The sequence below is a fragment of the Perognathus longimembris genome, chromosome 7 (assembly GCF_023159225.1).
Source record: "Perognathus longimembris pacificus isolate PPM17 chromosome 7, ASM2315922v1, whole genome shotgun sequence".
Taxonomy (NCBI): domain Eukaryota; kingdom Metazoa; phylum Chordata; class Mammalia; order Rodentia; family Heteromyidae; genus Perognathus; species Perognathus longimembris.
The window spans coordinates 74,847,586-74,868,978 of NC_063167.1; the positions used below are offsets into that span (position 1 = coordinate 74,847,586).

The 21,393-nt window shown below is 34.6% G+C and overlaps 1 protein-coding gene across 1 annotated transcript in view; it reads right to left on the reverse strand.

Moving 5' to 3' along the window:
- Positions 1 to 21,393, reverse strand: part of Hfm1 (helicase for meiosis 1) — a 75,260-nt gene that overhangs the window by 43,385 nt on the left and 10,482 nt on the right. The window contains exons 6-18 of the mRNA XM_048349973.1: positions 18,619 to 18,689; positions 17,832 to 17,964; positions 16,741 to 16,892; positions 15,207 to 15,284; positions 14,833 to 14,991; positions 13,546 to 13,746; positions 13,374 to 13,462; positions 9,848 to 9,891; positions 9,542 to 9,643; positions 8,991 to 9,136; positions 7,509 to 7,603; positions 6,508 to 6,641; positions 2,350 to 2,397 (exon numbers count right to left, since the gene is read on the reverse strand). Of these exons, the coding sequence (XP_048205930.1) occupies positions 2,350 to 2,397; positions 6,508 to 6,641; positions 7,509 to 7,603; positions 8,991 to 9,136; positions 9,542 to 9,643; positions 9,848 to 9,891; positions 13,374 to 13,462; positions 13,546 to 13,746; positions 14,833 to 14,991; positions 15,207 to 15,284; positions 16,741 to 16,892; positions 17,832 to 17,964; positions 18,619 to 18,689 (1,452 nt within the window). The remainder of the gene's footprint in view (positions 1 to 2,349; positions 2,398 to 6,507; positions 6,642 to 7,508; positions 7,604 to 8,990; positions 9,137 to 9,541; positions 9,644 to 9,847; positions 9,892 to 13,373; positions 13,463 to 13,545; positions 13,747 to 14,832; positions 14,992 to 15,206; positions 15,285 to 16,740; positions 16,893 to 17,831; positions 17,965 to 18,618; positions 18,690 to 21,393) is intronic.

Consider the following 21,393-nt stretch of genomic DNA (forward strand, 5'->3'; position numbering starts at 1 on the left):
TATGGAGACAGAAGAATGAACGAGGGGAAAAGTTGAAGTCAGAAAAGCAGGCAGGGAGGTATTTAGTAGGATTCTGTGGGCTCTGGTGAGAATTTTCATTTTATTCTAAGAATAATGGCAAAGTTACTGAAGGATATTGAACAAGAAGACATAATCAAGTTTAGAAAACAGCATACATTATGCTAAGGTCCTTTCCTGAGAAATTTAAGGCAGACTTCATAAAATACTACCCCCAAACACTCTAAGACAAAGGAGATGGAGAAGGTCTCAGAAGCAAGGTTACTATAACTTGCCTTTCTGTGTGAAGCAGAGTAATATTCTGACCTACCTAAGCTGCCTGAAAGTAGGTCATAGAACACTTAAGAGTTCCTACCATACCTCCTAGAGGAAGGATTGATACACAAATATTTAGGCCAAGAAAAATCTGAACAAACTGACCTTGCTAAGTTTCAGCTTTTATCAATAGGTAATACTCTTTTTAGGCAGTCATTTATTCACAACTATCTACGTCTTTCATCATACTTAGCATAAAACCACACATATAATAGTAAACTTCTCTTCAGAAGAAAGAAACTATTTGGATCTTTGGATCTCCATTTTTGAAACCTCAATGGCATGTAAAACTTTGATTAAATAAATATATTTTGCTTTTCTCTTATCATTTCATCTTCTCTTGTGAGTATATCAGCCATGAACATTGCAGTGAGTGAGGAAAAGATACTAATTGTTTTCTTCTCTACAGTCCCAAAATGTTTTCAGTTATGTAATACACTTAGGTATCCTTCTTCATAAGCAAAACTTATCTATGAAAATAAGGCAAGCATGAACAATGATTCTCTCAATTTAAGAAAAAATAAAATATTAAAGCTACAAGTAAGATCTCCCTTGGGTTATCTGATTTCATGTATATATTTAATCATTATTATTAAAATCATAATGCTTCAATTTAAAAAATCAATTAGGGGCTGAGAATATGGTCTAGTGGCAAGAACGCTTGTCTCATATACATGAAGCCCTGGGTTCGATTCCCCAGCACCACATATATAGAAAATAGCCAGAAGTGGTGCTGTGGCTCAAGTGGCAGAGTGGTAGCCTTGAGCAAAAAGAAGCCAGGGATAGTGCTCAGGCCCTGAGTCCAAAGTCCAGGACTGACAAAAAAAAAAAAATCAATTAGGCCAGCACCAGTGGCTGCTTGAAACCCTAGCTACTCAGGAGGCTAAGATCTGAAGATCGGGTTCAAATCCAGCCCAGGCAGGAAAATCTGTGAGACTCTTATCTCCAATTAACCACCAGAAAATCAGAAGAGGAGCTGTGACTCAAGTGATATAGTGCTAGCCTTGAGCTGAAGAGCTCAAGGACAGTGCCCAGGACCAAAGGAAAAGAAAAAGAAAAAAAAAAAAAAGAAAGAGAAAAAGAAAAAGAAAAAAATCAATTAGAAAATTGGCCAATTGTAGATATTTACAAGTATTTTTCAACAGGGGACATGAGGAATGTATGATTGCTTATCATTGTTTCAACAACAAATTTACTCTCAGAGAAAGACAGTTTACTACTTTATCCAGATCTCTGAGGCTTTATTTGTCACATGTGACAATATTTGTAATGAATTCAATATTTTTCTTTTATTGAAAGGCAGTCTCAACACAATGAAGAGACAGAATATCTAATTCTAGTAAGTGCCCAATATTTTTATATTTTTAAAACACAAGCAATAAAACACTAAATGATTAATCAAATAACAAAGCTAGGATTTGATAGGAAATTATACTGTCACAAATTGGGATAAGAAATGCATCATCAATGTAAGCTTACAGTTTTAATAAAAATTAAGCTACAAAATAAAAATAATGTTATTTATAAGCAGCATTTTTTTTTTTTTTTTTTTTTTTTTGCCAGTCCTGGCCCTTGGACTCAGGGCCTGAGCACTGTCCCTGGCTTCTTTTTGCTCAAGGCTAGCACTCTGCCACTTGAGCCACAGCGCCACTTCTGGCCGTTTTCTGTATATGTGGTACTGGGGGATCGAACCTAGGGCTTCATGTATTTGAGGCAAGCACTCTTGCCACTAGGCCATATCCCCAGCCCCTATAAGCAGCATTTTCAATGACCACATTACTATGGCCACTGCACAAATAAAATAAATAAGCCAAGTTAACATACTATATAATGTGTTAATCTATTCTAATAGAATGATCTATCCATAAATGCTAAGCTTTATTTGTGGGTGGAAAAGAAATAGTTCACACTTTTATCTGAAGACAAGTTTACTATTTAAAAGTAATTTACAAAAGAATACCCTTACTTTCATAAACTTTACAAAACACATATGTTTTAGAAGGAAATTCATCTAACCTTGTAATTTTGCTTCAATCCCTTCTTTGTTCAATCCAGATTTAAAACCTGTATAAGTCATGAACATTTATTTAAAAAGTGAAATAGAATAGATTTAACTCATCTTTATAGGTTCAGTTTATACCATCACTTAGAGAAGAGTATTAAGTCTCATATAGGAAAAAATAGCTTAATGAATTGAAGCAAAGCCTATCTATAAATTAAAACTATTGTCTTACAATCTTTTCAATACCAATTGGCTTTTGCCTCTTTTATTGTATTAACAATGAACAGAAATACTATATTTTAGCAAGAACTGTGTGAAATAAATCACTAATGTTTTACACACAATCAATCTGCCAAGTGACTATTTTCTAATGGATTTTCATTATAAGAAGGATGTTTCATCCAGGTGCTGGTGGCTCACACCCAATCCTCTAGCTACTCAAGAGGCTAAGATCTGAGGATCGGTTCAAAGCCAGTCTGGGCAGGAGAGTCCATGAGACTCTTATCTCTGATTACCCATCAGAAAATGGAGAATGGTTCAAATGGCAGTGCTAGCCCTGAGCAAAAGAGCTCAAGGGCAAAGCCCAGGCCCTGAGTTCAAGCCCTACACCAGAAAAAAAAAGAAAAAGAAAAGGAATGCTTCTATGAAGGAGTAGTAATACAACCATTTTGGAAAACTGCTATCTAGTAAAAAGTATATATGCCATTAATACAATAGTGCAAGTGCTTTCATATTGAAGGACATATATAACAAAGTTTACATCAGTATTATTTAAAATTAAGAATTATTTTTTGTTCTTATCAAAGATTCCTTTAGGATGTTACAACCAACAAACTTGGACAAGAGATTTGAATACATATATTTGACAAGATTTTTACTGGTAATGTGTCAATAACTTCTATATATTAACTATAAACTACAAAGAATCTAAGTTAAAAGTAAGTAAAAGACTTGAACAGGCACTTCCAAAATAGGATGTCCAAATGACCAATAAGTATAGGGAAAGGTCCCAGTGTTAGTACTCAACAAGGAAGTGCAAAATCAAGTCACCAACTACTACCACCATTACTATTACTACTACACTACAACTACTACTACTCATATACACATATACACAACACAGGTCAATGACTGAAATTAAAGACTAACAAAACCAATTACTGATAATCATTCAAGGACTAGAATTCTATATAACTGTTGAAATGGCAAGTAGATTCAACTGCTGTGGGAACATTACTGTGTTTGAGTTATCTACTAAAGCTAAACATAGGTAGGCCTACCTTATTTTACTACTCCTACATATATACTCCAAAGAAATGAATGTTCATACTCAACAAGAGATAAATATAAGAGGTGTTGCTAAAGTGATAGAGTTTCTGCCTGGCAAGAACAAAACCCCAAATTGAAACTCTAGTACCTAAAAAAAAAGGTATGTACAAAAATGCTGATAATAGACTTATTCATTATGGTCTAAATTTAGAAATGACCTACATGTCCAAAGAATAGATGACTAAATTGTATATTTACACTGGGAACAGCACAATAATAACAAAGAACAAACCACTCTGAATACAGCAACTTATAATGGGATAAAATCACATTGAGTAAACAACCAAGAGAAAAAGGGTAAATATAAGTAAATGCTTGCATTTATATCAAATTCAAGAATAAATAAAGCTAATATATTATGATAGAAGCTTAATACTGTCCATTTTGAAGTGGATGAAAATGGACAGGAAGTTTACATGAAGGAACCTGTGGTAAATATTGTGAATATTGATCTGGGTGTGGTTATTCATGTGTGTGCACATATGTGTAAAACTTCATTGATCCTATCTAAAAAAGAACTAAAACAGAAAGGGCTAGAGGTTGTGGCTCAAGTGGCATATGACCTATCTAGCAAGCATGAGAAGGAAGAAATGCAAATTAAAATAGAATACTATTTATACATAACACTGATAAAAAATGTACCCTGAAGATAAAGCTGAAGAAACATAAAGAATAGGGCACTATCAAACAGAGTTGGTTGCTATGTAAATCATTAAAGCAACAACTATCAAATTTTAAAAACTGACCCAGTAACTCTAGACATTTATATACAGATGAATTTACACATATGAAAAATACAATGTTATTTTTCCATTCTGTCCATAATAGCAAACAACTTTAAAAGGCAAATAGTCCCCAAACAGTACACAGTGGTGATTAAAATATATCCATAAAGACCTTTTTTGGCGGCAGTACTAGAGCTTGAACTCAGAGCCTCACACATGGTAGACAGGTGCTCTGCCACTTGAGCCATGCTCTATACCTTTTGTTTTCAGGTTTTTTTGTTTCCAGATAGGGATTCTCTCTGATTCATATTCTCTCTCTCTCTCTCTCTCTCTCTCTCTCTCTGATTCTCTCTCTCTTCCTCCCCCCCCCCCCCCAGGGCCTGGGTGGTATTCCTAAGTCTATTTGTGTTCAAGGCTAGTTCTCTACCACTGGAGCCATAGCACCACTTCTGGCTTCTTTTTAGTTTACTGGAGATATGAGTCTCACAGTTTGACACCCAGGCTAGCTTTGGATTGTAATCCTCAGATCTCAGCCTCCTGAGTAGCTAGGATTACAGGCATGAGCAACCAACACCCAGCTACAGTTCACTTTTTTTTGTGTGTGGCTAAGATCTTACATAGCTGGAATGAAATGGGTAAACCACTATGCTCAGTTTATTAATGGAGATGAGGTTTCACTTCTTCCTCTGGCTATCCTGAAATGATCTTCCCTATCTCTGCCTTTCCAGTAAATTGAATTACAAGTATGAGCCAATGCATCCAGCCTCCTACCTCTCTACAAGAAGTGAATTTATTTCCTCTCCCCTAGACATGAGCAATACTTAGTGAATCTACTTCAGAAAACAAAGCACAGTAATGAGATATGACTTCAGACACAAGGCATAAAAAAGAAGTGCATCTCTGGCTTAGTCACTTTCTTTCTGTCATAGATTATTCTTCCCAAGCACTAGGACTTGAACTCAAGGTCTCCCAATTGTTAAGCAAGTGTTTTACCACTTGAGACATTGCTTCTAGTCCTTTTTGTTTTAGCTATTTTTTAGGTAACATCTCAAGCTTTTTTTGCCCAGGACCAGGCTCAGAATGAGATCTTCCTACCTATGCTTTCTGTATAGCTAAGATGGATTAGAGGCCTGTGCTACCAAGGCTAGCTTTGTTTCCTTTTATATGCAAAAAGAGAAAACAATCACACCAAGTAAAGCAGGCTAATGGTCATATATGGAGGATGGAAAAGGGGAGAGATGAGAAATGAATAGTGTGTGCCTGGGGGATAGACATGGGAATAAAAGTATACCTATACATATATATATATATATATATATATTCGGACCCTTACTGACTTTTGAATTAAGTAAATATACTCTATAGTAGAAATATAGATTGTTAAATGATGTAGTTATTCATGCAGGTATTCTTTTCTTTTTAGATTGTTGAGAAATAGGCTCACAATCTAGTCCAAGATGGCCTTCAAACTGAGATCCTCCAACCTCTACTTCCCAAGTGCTAGAGGTATAGATGAGTGCTACCACACACTGGCTGAGAGATCCTTTTTTAAAAAAAAGCTTATGTTCTTGGAGATCTGAAAGTTTTGAACCTGTGTGTATTTGAATGGTATTGCAATGAGTCAGGTTCTGATATTCAGCAATCCTATTATTTTAAGCTTTTAACTTGTACTATAGGAAACAACATAGGAGCAATGTAACTAGATATGACTTAGCTTGAGAGCTATAATGAAAGGCCCCAGAAATGGTAAAAGTAAATTTAATTTCTTACAAAATAAAAAGATACAAATTCAGAATAAAAGGCAGTTGAACATAGAAAAAAATGAAGACAAAAATTAACTTAGTTTAAATTATTTTAGGCATTTTTCTTGTTTTTCCTAGTTGAAGCTTTTCTCTCTGGTACCATTTTTAATGGTGTGAATTGTAAAGCTCATGAAAAAGATTATAATAGAACACATAAAGTTTTCTCTTTTGCCTGCTAAAAATATTTGTGACTGTTATTACTTTTTGTTTCTATTACCTATTAGTTTCTGTAATCTATTTTGTGAACTATTAGTATAAACAGAGGCTCGGTGACTTGAAAAAAAAATCATTAATTTCCCAGGACAATATAACAAACCATAATGAGATGGGTTTTTCAAGGCTCTGATATAAAGCAAGGTTGATCGTATCCATTCCAAAGCAATATTCACATCTGTGATAGTATGTAATACTATCTCTGCATTTAAATGTTCAATAAGATGTCTGTGTAAACTAGGGGGAAAAAAACCTGTATTATTAATATGAATTTTAAAATATACATTTTACTTATAACTTTAATAATATTAAATACGCTCATTGCTAGTTTAACAATTCATGAAAGAAAACAATTTCTAAAAGTATAAGAGAATATCTGAAAAAGTCAGTTCAACTTCTACGAATATTAGATTACTTTTTATGTCTCTAAAAGATACACAGTCACTTAAAAAGGGTAGGAGGAAGGGTGAGCAAATGTAGTCACTATTTTCAATGTATGTTATGTAAAAATTGAACTGTGCAAGTTGAGGGTGGGGATGCGAAGGGGGAAAATGGGAGAGAATGCTGAAAGGAGTGACTCTGATCTAGATGCATTGTACTTATAACCTAACTTATGGAATTGTAACCTCTTTGTACAACTACTTAATAATAAAATAAAATAAACTGAAAGGGTATGTGTGAAGAGTTGAATTATATCTTGTTTTCCTCCAAAGAAAATGAATCAAATATTGAATACTGAATGTCCTTCTTTCTTATTATAAAACAAAATTTAAAGATTATATTCACTTACTGCAAATTAGTAATTATGAATCGACATAATTTCATATTTACACATTTTAATGTAATAATAACTCGTAAGATCTTATTACAATTTAGGCCTTTTAAACAAAGGACAAAAATCACCATTGAATAAAATTACTCTACTGCTATTTTTTAAAAAGAACTGTTAAGTATCTTAAAATGACACAAACTTTAGTTCAATTTTAGGGCATTTTTAAGAAAATCACCTTAGAAAACCACTAAACTAGGTTTACTTTTAATATTTAAATGAAAAAAACAAAGTTGTATTAGCATTATTATCTTTTTAGAATTTTTCTATATTACCTGCTCTCTACAGTGTCACTACACGCTAACATTTGAATGTACTTGTCTCTGGTACTTAACCGAGTCATAATAACTGCAGTAGCTGTAGTGTCAAACTGAAAAGAAAAATCATATGGAGAAACTTAGTAAGGATTAGAGCATATCACTGACACCAGCCCTTTTCAATAACTCAAGACCCCCCCCCCCCCCGCCAAGGGGCTGGGAATATGGACTAGTGGCAAGAGTGCTTGCCTCCTACACATGAAGCTCTGGGTTCGATTCCCCAGCACCACATACATGGAAAACAACCAGAAGGGGCGCTGTGGCTCAGGTGGCAGAGTGCTAGCCTTGAGCGGGAAGAGGCCAGGGACAGTGCTCAGGCCCTGAGTTCAAGGCCCAGGACTGGCCAAAAAAAAAAAAATACCTTCCCCTTGCCTTAAATAACAGGCCTCAAAAGGCCTAAACACTGCTTTTGAATTTGAATGAATATAGTTTAAAAGAATATAGTTTAAAAACAATATTCCAAGAATATAGTTGCAAATATTACTTTGGTTTCAATTTAATATAATTTTGGCAATACTGAAGTAAAAACAAACTTCAGTAATTGGGTACACGATTTGGTATAGTCTATACATAATCTTATTTATCCTTGTAAATCTATGTAACATATATATGTATATATACAGATATGTATGTATATATAGAGTGTGAATGTGTGTGTGTGTGTGTGTGTGTGTGTGTGTGTGTGTGTGTGTGTGTCTGCCGATCCTGGGGCTTTAACTCAGGGCCTAGGTGCTGTTCTTACGTTTCTTTTGCTCAGGCTGGTGCTCTACCACTTGAGTCACAGCTCTACTTTTTGGTGGTTTAGCATTGATAAGAGTCTTACAGACTTTCCTGCCTGCACTTGCTTCGAACCATGACCCTAAGATCTCTGAGTTAGGTGTGAGCCACAGGCACCCAGCTAACCTAATATTTTAACACTTTAAAAAGATATTCTTCCTGAATATTCCCTTAATGTCTTTATGAATGACTTCTTTCAAGCATTTGTCAGCACAGGGTGTATTTTAAAATGTATACAGCTACCTAGGATTTAGTGTAAGACATGTCTATATCTACATGTTCTATAATGGGATCTACATGTTCTATAATGCCCATGACAGAAAATGGAACAGAAAAAAATGGACAGAAATGAAACAGAAAAACTGTTCCATTCAAAATAATAATAGCTTCTCTACCAGAGAAAAAAGACCAAATTCTCAAAATAAAAAAGATCTTTAACAGCATACATTAATAAACTATCCCTTTCAAATAGAAAGGAATTTAGAGTTCAGGGTTGGAAGAATGTTAGTGAGGCTTGCTTTACTTCTATTCCTCCATTGAAGATTTTCATTTTAATTACCTAAGTTTCTATTGTATCTAGTGAAATGTTAATAAAAATATGCAATAGTGTTTTTTTCTATGCCTCCAAAATAAGTTATAAAACATAAAGTTATTGTCACTTACCTGAGGTCGGCCAGCTCTACCAATCATCTGTAGAATATCTGTTTCACTGTACTCTTCAAACATTCCTCCAGCATAATGCATTGTAGATTTGATAATTACCAAGTGAGCAGGCAAGTTTACTCCCATAGCTAGTGTACTGGTGGTAACTGTATCAGATTAAGGAATAATTTTAAGCCTTACATAATTTTATTGTTCCAGGAAGACATTTTCTTGTAAAAGACATACTGGCAGAAATGCAATGAAAAACGCTAAGAAATTTAGAAACTGAAGAGAGAAACTGAAGGCATTTTAGTTCAAAATAAAATATATCCTAATACCAAGATATCAAGTTCTTACTTTTCAAATTGCACTATTTTTAATAATATAAAGCAAATTAACACTGCCAAAAAACTTACCTAGCATATAGCTACTCATATAGCATGTAGTTACATTGGTAGTCACATAATTTTAGATTCTTGAAAAAAATCAGAAAAGCATAATGCTTACTCTTTCTTCTTAAAATTAAATTTCCAAAATATTCTTAATATTCATAAGAAATATGTTTGACTTACAAAGAACTCGTAGATCTCCAGCAACAAATGCTCCTTCAATTGCTTTTCTATCTGACAGCTCCAGACCAGCATGATGATAAGCAATACCATATATTAAGATATCTGTGACAGAAATATATAGCATTGTAGTTACTGTTAATATTTTATCACTAATTGAATCCCCTTTACCTACATCTAAGCATACTGTTAAAGAATTATTTCTAGGCTTGTCTGGTATGCATAAGGCCTTAGGTGCGATATCCAGAACCAACAAAAAAAATGTGCATATGTGTATATGTGTGGACATGTGTGTATACATAAGCTTACCTTTCAGTTTTGAATCTCTTATAGAATATGCATACTTTTGTAACCTATTTAAAAAAACGTTAAAACATTCCATTAGCTCTAATAACATTAAAAAACTGAAAGCTTATTATTATAAAATTCACAAATACAAAAAGGCTTTCACAATGTCATTACCTGAAAGCTAATTTTAAAACATAAAGAACATCTAACTTTCATATTCAGAAGTCACTAATTTATTAGCTGTAACATTAAAGCTCATTTCTAAATGAAGAATTTAGAAAATCACTTATACATTGAAAAAATTATTATTATGTTCATTGGTCTAGAATTATGGTCTAACCACATAATCCACCTAAAATATTTATAAATAACATGTCTTAAAATTCTGTAATGGTGGGCTGGGAATATGGCCTAGTGGCAAGAATGCTTGCCTCCTATACATGAAGCCCTGGGTTAAATTCCCCAGCACCACATATACAGAAAATGGCCAGAAGTGGCGCTGTGGCTCAAATGGCAGAGTGCTAGCCTTGAGCAAAAAGAAGCCAGGGATAGCACTCAGACCCTGAGTTCAAGCCCAGCACTGGCAAAAAGAAAAAAAAAAAATCTGTAATGGTAAGTAAGCCAATACAACATAAATTTTTAAAATTATGCTCTGAGATGTGGCATGTAAAGAAAAGTAGACTAAGCTAAAAGAAGTTAGGAAGGTCTCTTGATAATGTGAAAAGAAATTTTCAGTACTTTAAAAGATTTTTTAGTTTGAGAGACTTAGTTCTTTCTTAATTATAGTTGAGAACACCCTAATTGGTGTTTTCCCATTTCCTTGTTGCAAATATGACACTACAAGGCATTTTTATAATATTCATAATTTTTATAAACTCACAAGAAAATAATGAGGAAAGAACATGTTACTATTAAGCAAAAACTGAGTGCTACCCACTGGTATTTTAGAAGTGTGCCTTTTTAATTATCTAAGTCATACGAAATAGATGATTTCTATTTATTGAGATCTGATTAAGAAATTGAAGCTGATGGACTGGGATATAGCTCAGTGACACAGTGCTTTTCGACCAAGTTTAAAGTCTTGTTGATCCCCAATACTGCACAAACAAAAAAAAGTGGGAGAGAGAAAAGGGAAGACATTGAATGAAGCTGAGAAAACTGATATAAAGGTGACAGTACTATAATTTTAGATCTAGCATTCTTTTTTTTTTCAGGCAGGAGAGAAAGTTTATTATAGAACTGCTTGCCTGTGGCCGAGGTGATCCATGGCCAGAGAGAAGGGAGAGAGAGAGAGAGATGGGAGAGAAGGGAGAGAGAGAGCCTAGCATTCTTTTTAATGTCAGAATTTTATAGCTAAGTAAAAAAAAAAAAACCACTTACAAGGAAGATACAAGCAGAAAAAGAATTCCTAAGGGTAGAAAAAAGAGTCCAAAGAAAGAAATTTTAAGAATATTTATCACTATCATTATAAGTGCTACAAAATAAAAGTATGACAGGATGAAAGTATAGGGTGCTTATAAAAGGGGTAATTAGGATGATAGTAATTGATATGGAGAGGGGATAGGACCTTTAAGAGGTACGGCCTACTGGGACATGAGTAACACATGGCGGTGGCACCACCCTTAGGAATGCAAATCTCAGAGACATATTTTTTATCTTGATCAGTGTTCTCATTTCCATAATTCAAGTCCCTATTTATCTCTTTCCTAGTCTGTATCCTTTAATCTACTGACCATATACACAATCTTTTCCTACTTTTTTCTCTACATGAGTGATTGTTAAATTGCAAAACTGGATATGTCAGTTTCTTGCCTTAAACACTATAGAGGCTTACTGTTATTTGGATAAAAATCCAAAGCTGTTAAGAGTGGTTTGTAGTATCCTGTATAATATGATGCCTCAGTAATTTTTCAGACTCATGACCATGCTTTTTCACTCCACAGTCAAGCCATTTTAGCCTGTTTTGTGAATGCATCAAACTATTTGCCTAACCAGAAAACAGTTACCTTAACTGTGTAATGGTTTATTTTCCTAGAATGATTTTTAATCTAACTCCTAGTCATCCTTCAAGTCACACCTTGTAAATCCCACGATACTGGGAACTACATGGATTATTCTAGTTAAACATGACGAATGAAGAGGCCTTGATAATCAACTGCCCATAGTGAGGAAGTTGAGAGAGGATGATAGGTCTCTGCCTTGAGCAACCAGCAAAATGATGTATAATTAAGATGGGAACACTGGAGGCAGAGCTGGCTTGGGAAAAAGAACCAAGATTCTATTTTGAACCAGTTTGAGATAAGATATACAATTGGATATGAGACAGATAGATTACAGGTCTGGAGCTCAGAAAGGAAGTCTAGGCTGGACATACAAATCTGGAAATTCAGACATGGACAAATATTATTTAAGCCTGTAAATCAGTAGCAGAGATACATAGGAATGTGAAATTACAAAGAATAAAACTCAGATAAAATACTACCCTCACACACACAACAGAATATCAAAATTTAAGAGTTGAGTAGGAAAGGTAAGGAGTATTAAGAATGTGCAGCCTGCAAAAAAGGGAAAATAGTAAAAGATCGTCATGAAAGAAAAGAGTCCAGTGGTTTCACTAAGGTGGAAGTGGTCAGATGTGCTAGAGACACAGGGAAGATCAATCAGCAAAGGTCAACTTTGTGAAAAATTATATCGAAACTGGATGAAAATTGGGAAATGAAGGTGAGCTGGGTGTGTTGGTGGCTCATGCCTGTGATCCTAGCTACCTACTCAGGAGGCTGAGATCTGAGGATTACAGTTCAAAGGCAGCTCAGGCAAGTCAATGTGTCATTCTTATCTCCAATTAACGAGCAAAATTCCAGAAGTGAAGCTGTGGCAAGTGGAAGAGCACTAACCTCAAGAGAAGAAAATCTTAGGGAGAGTGCTCAGGCTCTTTCAAGACCCTGTACCAAACTCCCTAGCAAATGAATATAGGTAACTGGGCACTGGTAACTCATGTCTGTAATCTTGGATATTCAGGAGGCTGAGATATGGGATTAAAGTTTAGTCAGCCTGGTCAGAAAAGTCCAAGAGATTCCAGCTTCAAAATAACCAGCAAAAATCCAGGCGGGAGACATGGCTCAAGTGGTAGAGCTCCAGCAGAGCAAGCAAGCCAAGTAAGCTTGAGTCCCTAAGTTCAAAAGCCCAGTATCACCAAAAAAAAAAAAAAAAAAAAAAAGAGAGAGACACAGAAAAAGGAAAGGAAGAAAGAAAAGAAATGAAGATTGCAATATGGATAACTTTTATCTTTCAAGAAATCTGATTATGAAGTACATTTAGACTAACAGCGTTTCGGTAAGATTCGTTTTTCTCACTTAATCCTCAAAAATACTATTTACTCTTATTTTACAAATGGGAAAACTGAGGGTTAGAGATATCAAGTAACTTGATATTATCAACTATCTGTCTGTCTACTTACCTACCTACTATGTCTGGATAAACCCATTTTTTCTCATCTCATCGAAATAATCCCTTAAAGTTCTTCTATTTCCAGGGGAAAAACACTTACCTTTGTCTCTGTTCCATAGTTATAATAAATTTAGAATCTTTCACAAGAACAGAAGCAGCCTGTTGCACACCTTTCCTTGTTGCACAAAACTAAAAGTAAATTAATAATTAATGTAATAATCATATTCAAAACTAAATATCATACTGAAAAATAATCGACCAAACATCCATACCACAAGTGTTGGTTTCTGATCAGAGTATGCTCTTATAACACTGGAAATTTTGTAGTTTAGTGTCAAATCAAACTTAAATTCAGTTTGGTTACTACTGCAAGGAAATCCAAGGACCACTTTCTGAAGTTTCACAGGTCTGTGGCTCTCATCCATTTTTAGACATACAGCAGGTCTTTCACCATCTGAAAGCCATTCTGCAATCTTAAGAAAATAGAAATAGACACATTACAATTTTTTCTATTAAATTTTTCAAAGGATTTTTTTTTTTTTTTTTTTTTGCCAGTCCTGGGCCTTGGACTCAGGGCCTGAGCACTGTCCCTGGCTTCTTCCCGCTCAAGGCTAGCACTCTGCTACCTGAGCCACAGCGCCCCTTCTGGCCGTTTTCCATATATGTGGTGCTGGGGAATCGAACCGAGAGCTTCATGTGTAGGAGGCAAGTGCTCTTGCCATTAGGCCATATTCCCAGCCCTCAAAGGATTTTTTGTAAGTAAAAATAACAATTATTGATAACTATAAAGTTGAAGTGTTTCATGAAGCAGTTATTTTTAATAGTGCAATGATACTTATTTGTTGATATATTAGTAAGTGCTACCAATAAGAGTATTTCAGGACTAAACCCACTTTTTTTCCAATTAAGTATTATTGTTTTAGTTTATTTTCCTTTGTAAGAGGAAACAAGTGATATATCACAGTTATAACTACTTTCAACGTCCTATGTGAATGTGTAGTTTCTATTATTGATGATGTTTTGTATCACCTTCCTATGTTTGTACCTACACTATCTCTGTAATCTTATCTGAGTATATTGGAAACCGTGTTTACTGGTATTGGAAGTAGGAAATTCAAAGGGAATACCAAATTCGAGAGACACGGGGTAAAAAAAGAGAAATAACTACAAAAGCAATACTTGCAAAACTGTTTGGTGTAAGTGAACTGAACAACTGGGCGGGGGGGAGGGAAGGGGAGGAGGGAGGAGGGCATGAGGGACAAGGCAACAAACAGTACAAGAAATGTATCCAACGCCCAACGTATGATACTGTAACCTCTCTGTACGTCAGTTTGAAAATAAAAATTTGAGAAAAAAAAATAAAAAAAATATATATATAAAAAAAAAAAAAAAAGAAAAATAAAACACTCTATGATGATGTCACAGAAGCTTCTTACTAACATTCTAACATTTTTGCTACTTTGCAGAACTATACCAAAAAAGAAAAGACCCCTACTTTTCTTTAAAATCAAAATGATTAAACATCTCACAAGTCATAACAGACTAAAATTCTAACTTACATCCTCAGCATTTGGAATTGTTGCAGATACAGCCACAAATCTCACTGGAATAATAGTGCTGGTATTTTGCAAAGGCTGAGATAAAGACTGTAGAGTTTTCATTCTGCTAACTACAACTTCAAGAGTTGGACCACGATTTTCATCTTTTACAATATGTACCTAAGAAATCAAGAAAAATAATTAGCTATACCTCAAACTGATTTAATCAATTAATAATCTATAATAAAAATCTATAATAATACTTATGTTTTTTCTAAAGTATTTTCCACTTTAAGGAGTTAAACATATTATTTGGTTGAAAATGTCCTCTTTCTTTTAATCCAATCAAATCATCCTTTTATGTGATCTCTCAAAGTAAATAATGTGCTCACTACCTCATCAATGAGAAATAGTCGAACCAGTTGGACCAAAGAGTTGTCTCTCCATTTTCTAGTCATGCTGTCCCATTTTTCCTACAGGAAAAGAAAATGCAAGTAATTTAATGTGATAAGGGTAGAGGGACATGGAAAGAGACAAATTGCAATATATGCATATGTGAATTACCATGTGGAAACCCTTTTGTATAACTGACATACAATTAAATGACACAAATGACAGGAAAGGAAAAGAGTCTATGTTGGATGCTAGTGGGAGGGAAAGGGCCCATGGAAAGAGTGAATGACAGTGAATATCTTTAAAGTATTTAATATGCATGTATGAAAACAGAACAATAAATCCTGTTAAAACTGCCTAAAGAAGGGGAGAAAAGGAGTGAGAGAGAGAAAGAGTAGGTGAATTTGATCAAAGTATATTGCTTGGATGGATGGAAATATCACAATGAAATTCTCCTTGTACAACTTATATATACTAATAAAATATCTTTTAAAAGACATCAGTAAAACTTTAACAGTACATATAAAAATGATGAGCAATGTTGTTGTTGATACCATCAAAATATTCTGAAACATATTTAATAGTTAAAACTATTTAAAGCATTTTCACAGTGATTTAAAGCACTTAGTTGTTTTTTTAAGTAGGTTTTTTGTATTTCTAAGGTTTAACAACAAACTTAAAGTCAGTCTAACTGCAATTCTACCAAGGCATTCCCTTGATAGAACACCTTGCCTTGGTAGAATATATTTTTGCTGAGCAAAACAATATAAGCAGTAAGCATGATTTCAAATTAAAATAACAAATAGAATATTCTTTGTCTATTTTTCTTTTTTTTCAAATTTTTATTATCAAACTGATGTACAGAGATCTTTGTCTATTTTTCATATTTGTTATTTATATTCTACCTATTCCTTTGTTGGTATTCTTTTGGCACCTGAATACTATTACTTTTTAAGTTAATTTGTTTACATAGAAATACTTATATATTTAATTTATATTTTGTTCACTTTTTTTTTTTTTTTTTTTTGCCAGTCCTGGGCCTTGGACTCAGGGCCTGAGCACTGTCCCTGGCTTCTTTTTACTCAAGGCTAGCACTCTGCCACTTGAGCCACAGCGCCACTTCTGGCCGTTTTCTATATATGTGGAGCTTGGGAATCGAACCCAGGGCTTCATGTATACGAGTCAAGCACTCTTGCCACTAGGCCATGTTCCCAGCCCCACACTTTTTCCTTTTGATATAAAGGAGGAGATTTTTTTTTTTGTCAGTTATGGGGCTTGAACTCAGGGCCTGGGTGCTGTACCTGAACTCTTTTGCTCGAAGCTAGCACTCTACCGCTTTGAGCCACAGCACCACTTCTGGTTTTCTGGTGGTGAGTCTCATGGACTTTCCTTCTCAGGATGACTTTGAACCCCAGTCCTCAGATCTCAGCCTCCTGAGTAGCTAGGATTACAGGTATGAGCCACCCGTGTCCAGTTCATAGGAAGTTGATATTTTCTATTAAACCTGTTAAATGAAACAGTATAAATAATGCTTACCGGTGTTGTCATAATAATATTAGCATGCTGAATCTCAAATAGGTCATCCATTACTGTATCTCCAGTGAGTTGTTTACAATTCAGTCCCAGTGGTCCAAATTTTTCTTTCCAGTCATCAAAACGCTGACTACACAGGGCTTTTATCGGTGCCACTGTAAGAATATATTTAATTTGAACATGAATACAATTTGAAAATTATTGTCACAAACTTTAGTTAATAAAGTTAGGATAAAAATATTCATCTAGGCTTAGTACTGATAACTTAAAAAGTTACCAATATAAGTATTGGTATACTTAGGGATATAACTTTAATTAGAAAAGCCTAAAAATAGAAATAGAGTAACTGTTCAGGTAAGTATAATTAATCATGAAGAGAGATCAAGCAGAAGATTATTGCTTTTTATTTGTTAAGCCCATTTTTATTTATTAAAATTATATTAATGGCAGATAGATACTTGCCTAGCACCATTATAAAAAGGGAAGAATTTATTTGGGCTTGAGTTTTTAGCTTAGTAGTAGAGTGCCTAGCATGTTCAAGAGTCTTGAGTTCAATTTCCAGCATCACAAATAAATACAATTTTAAAAAAACTTCCTTAACAACAACAACAAAAAAAAAAACTTCTTTAAAATGTGTAAGAAATCGGGTTGGGAATATGGCCTAGTGGCAACAGTGCTTGCCTCGTATACCTGAAGCCCTGGGTTCGATTCCCCAGCAGCACATATAGAGAAAACGGCCGGAAGTGGCACTGTGGCTCAAGTGGCAGAGTGCTAGCCTTGAGCAAAAGAAGCCAGGGACAGTGCTCAGGCCCTGAGTCCAAGCCCAGGACTGGCCAAAAGAAAAAAAAAAAAAAAGAAATATCCATTGGGGGAGGGGGAAGGAGTGTATGAGGGACAAGGTAACAAACAGTACAAGAAATGTATCCAATGCCTAACGTATGAAACTGTAACCTCTCTGTACATCAGTTTGATAATAAAAATTTGAAAAAAATGTGTAAGAAATCAAATAATAATGCATATGGCCTGAATTTAATTTCTTCATTTCTGCTTCAATGATTTGTTATTATAACTAATCATTATTCTTATATACTTACGATAAACAATTTTAATGTTTAGCCATGGTAATGGTGCTTCCATTAGCAATCTTGTGATAGCTAGTTCAAACACTACAGTTTTCCCAGAACTAGTTGGAGCACAAATCACAAAATTTCTATCGGTGTAAAGAAGCTAAAAAATAGAATTTATTTGATTGTGTAAGATAAAGAATTTTTCACACATATTCTCAAGTTGTTAGAATAAACGTTCTAGAATAATAGTTCAAACATTTTTATCTCTACAATTACTAAAATTGCTATCTTTCTACTCACAAAACAACACAATTAATATGTCATGTTTTATTTATCAAAGTAATGTGCTAAACATAGCATAAATTCTTTTCTATCCCAGTGAACGCCTTAAGAACTATTCCAGAGAAGTTCTTACATGTCTAATAAATACAAACTAATCCACCTATAAAAATCAGGTTTCAGGGGCTGGGAATACAGCCTAGTGGCAAGAGTGCTTGCCTCGTATACATGAAGCCCTGGGTTCGATGCCCCAGTACCACATATATAGAAAATGACCACATATATAGAAAATGGCCAGAAGTGGCGCTGTGGCTCAAGTGGCAGAGTGCTAGCCTTGAGCAAAAAGAAGCCAGGGACAGTGCTCAGGCCTTGAGTCCAAGGCCCAGGACTGGCAAAAAATAAAAGAAAGAAAGAAAGAAAAATCATGTTTCATTTAACATTTTCTTAACTTCTAAAATGAGTATGGCAGTGCCTAGTCCTTCTTTTTAGAGAACATACAACTTAAGAGAAGATTAAATAATATCAAGATACTTACATCATCAAAGGCTTTGGACTGTATATAATTGAAGTAAGGGAATCCTTTGAAAATACTTCTGAATTTTGCCGCTTACAACCACATTAAGGAGTCAAATATTTCAGAATAAAAAATGTTATTTGGGGGGGTTAGGGGAGAAAACTTGGATAAAACAAGGGAAGAGGTGTACTCATTACATGACCTATGTTACTATAACCCCTCTGTATATCACCTTTACAATAAAAATTAATAGATGCTATCTGTTAAATGGACACTGATCCTGCTAGTATTTAATGATGAGCTGTTCAATGCTAAATCTATAACATTAAACCAAATAGCCTAATCAAGGAGAATAGCACAAAGCAGTACACTGGAAATATAAAAAGAAGCATAGTTTTAATAGCTATGCCTCTATATTTCGATCTCTCCCATCATATTTAACTTTAAGTAATAACATTTATATGATCTATTGTTTCTCCATAGGGACTTCCTAAGTTCCTTTTAGAATTTGGAATGTGAGAAGTCTGGGATAATTTTCATTAATTCTTTCCTAAGGTGCCAGAATAGAAAACTTACATACTGTTAAAATATTTCAGATCTATCCCTTTCTCCACCCTCACCCAAGAATGGTAACTCCTTAAGAACTTACTGTGTTTTAATTAACATATTCAAAACACCTAGATCATAGTACTTGCATAGTAAGTACTCAAACAGTTGATTTATAAATCTTCATTTTATTTTTAGTTATACAGCATGTCAGAATACTTACGGTAAAACAAAACTGAAATTTTAAGTTTGTCACTCCATCAGGTTTTGAAGGATTCTCATTTTTGTCTTTTCCTATAAAATATTTATTCATAGCAAGCCTATAAATCGACTACCATGCTAGCTTTTCCTCGCATTATATAGTTCTATATTAGTTTATATTCTCAAAACTGAGTCTTTGACTCAAAGAAGACACAGATAAGTTTCTCAGATCATGATAAACTTCAATCATTTCTGTGATCTATCACCACTCTGAACACTTGAAATCAAATTTTACCTTTAATACAGTAAATTTTCATCAGTATCACTGTTGGAAGAAAATCTCTACAGAACTAAAAATAATACCATGGCAGAGTCGTACAACAAAACTTCTGTCTTATGGATTACAATTCAGTAACAGAAAAGAACTAGCAACTATATTGTGATCAAATAACCCAAATATTCTCAAATTGCAAATAGCCATCATTCATTTTTGAACATACTTAAAAATAATAAAGCACAACATTTTAGTGAGTTTGACAGCATATGAAATATTTGGCAAGATTAAACCAGTAATCATCAGTGTAGGAAGCAATCTTAACAAAGACATTTAAACAACAAAACCATTTTAGCTATTCTCATATAGCTGCAAAATCTTTAAAACACTGGAAAAAGTAACGCTATATTATGAAAGGGTTCCAGCAAAAGATAAGAAGATTCTCCTATCATATAGCTAGAGAATCTCTAACTATTTAATGTATTTCCCATCTTCCCAACCTATTTAGATCACCAAAGTACCAGAAGTGTAGCAGGCTGAGACATCAAGTGCTAAAGATTGATAGCTGTATCAAAAGTCACTACTTGATTATGTATGACTCTCTTTATTATCTCCCTCCTATTGTTTTAACTATATTTAGTTATATGCACTGGCTACAACTTTTCATGACTGGTCAAGTACATTTTTTTCTCCTGGTCAAACATGTTTTGACCGTACTTCATTATCTGAAATGACTGCATAGTATCTAGGATTAAATTCACTGTTGCCTAGATATCCATAGTTGACCACTCAAAACAAACTCACTTACTGCTTTGCCAACTAGACCATACATTTTTAGATTCTAGAGCATTTCCCAACTTTAAGTCACTAATTATACATAACTCGAGCACAGTTTTAATGAAGTAAGTTGACTGCTTAAAAATATTCCACTATAGATTTCTTCTTATAGACTCTTCTTATAGAGTATTACTTTACTAAATTAAAGACACAACTAGGAGCTAGTATCTCATTCCTATAATCTTAGTAAGTCAGGAGGCTGAAGTTTGAGGATTGCAGTTCAAAGCTGGCCTGGACAAAAACAAAAAACAAAAAACAAAAAACAAAAAACAGTCTGTGGGACCCTATTGCAAATTAACCAGCAAAACCTGGACTGGAGGTGTTGTTCAAGTGTCAGCAGTGAGTAAAAAGTCAAGTGGGAGCTCAAAGCTCTGAGTTAAAGACCCTATAATTGGCACACAAACAAAACAAAACAGGCTGGGAATATGGCCTAGCGACAAGAGTGCTTGCCTCATATACATGAAGCCCTGGGTTCAATTCCTCAGTACCACATGTATAGAAAATGCCCGAAGTGGCACTGTGCCTCAAGTGGTTAGCACGCAGACTGCTAGCCTTGAGCAAAAAGAAGCCAGAGACAGTGCTCAAGCCCTGAGTCCAAGCCCCAGAACTGGCAAAAAAAAACCCCACAAAATCTCAAGGGCACAGTGGCATAAGTCTGTAATCCCAGCTATCTGGGAGGACTGCTTAAACTCAGGCCTTAAGACCAGCTTGGCGAATGTAGTAAGATTGTTTCAAGAAAAAAAGTTAAATTTAAAACAAACAGAATCAAGGCCACACATGGTAGTATGTGACTGTAATCCCAGTACTTGGAGGGCCTAAGAAAGGAAGATAATAAATTCAATGACAGTCTGGGCATATAGAGACCCTCTTCAAGCATGCAAATCTGACTTCGCTATTCTGCTCATAACAAACAGTTGACAAACTGGCACCTGGGCTGC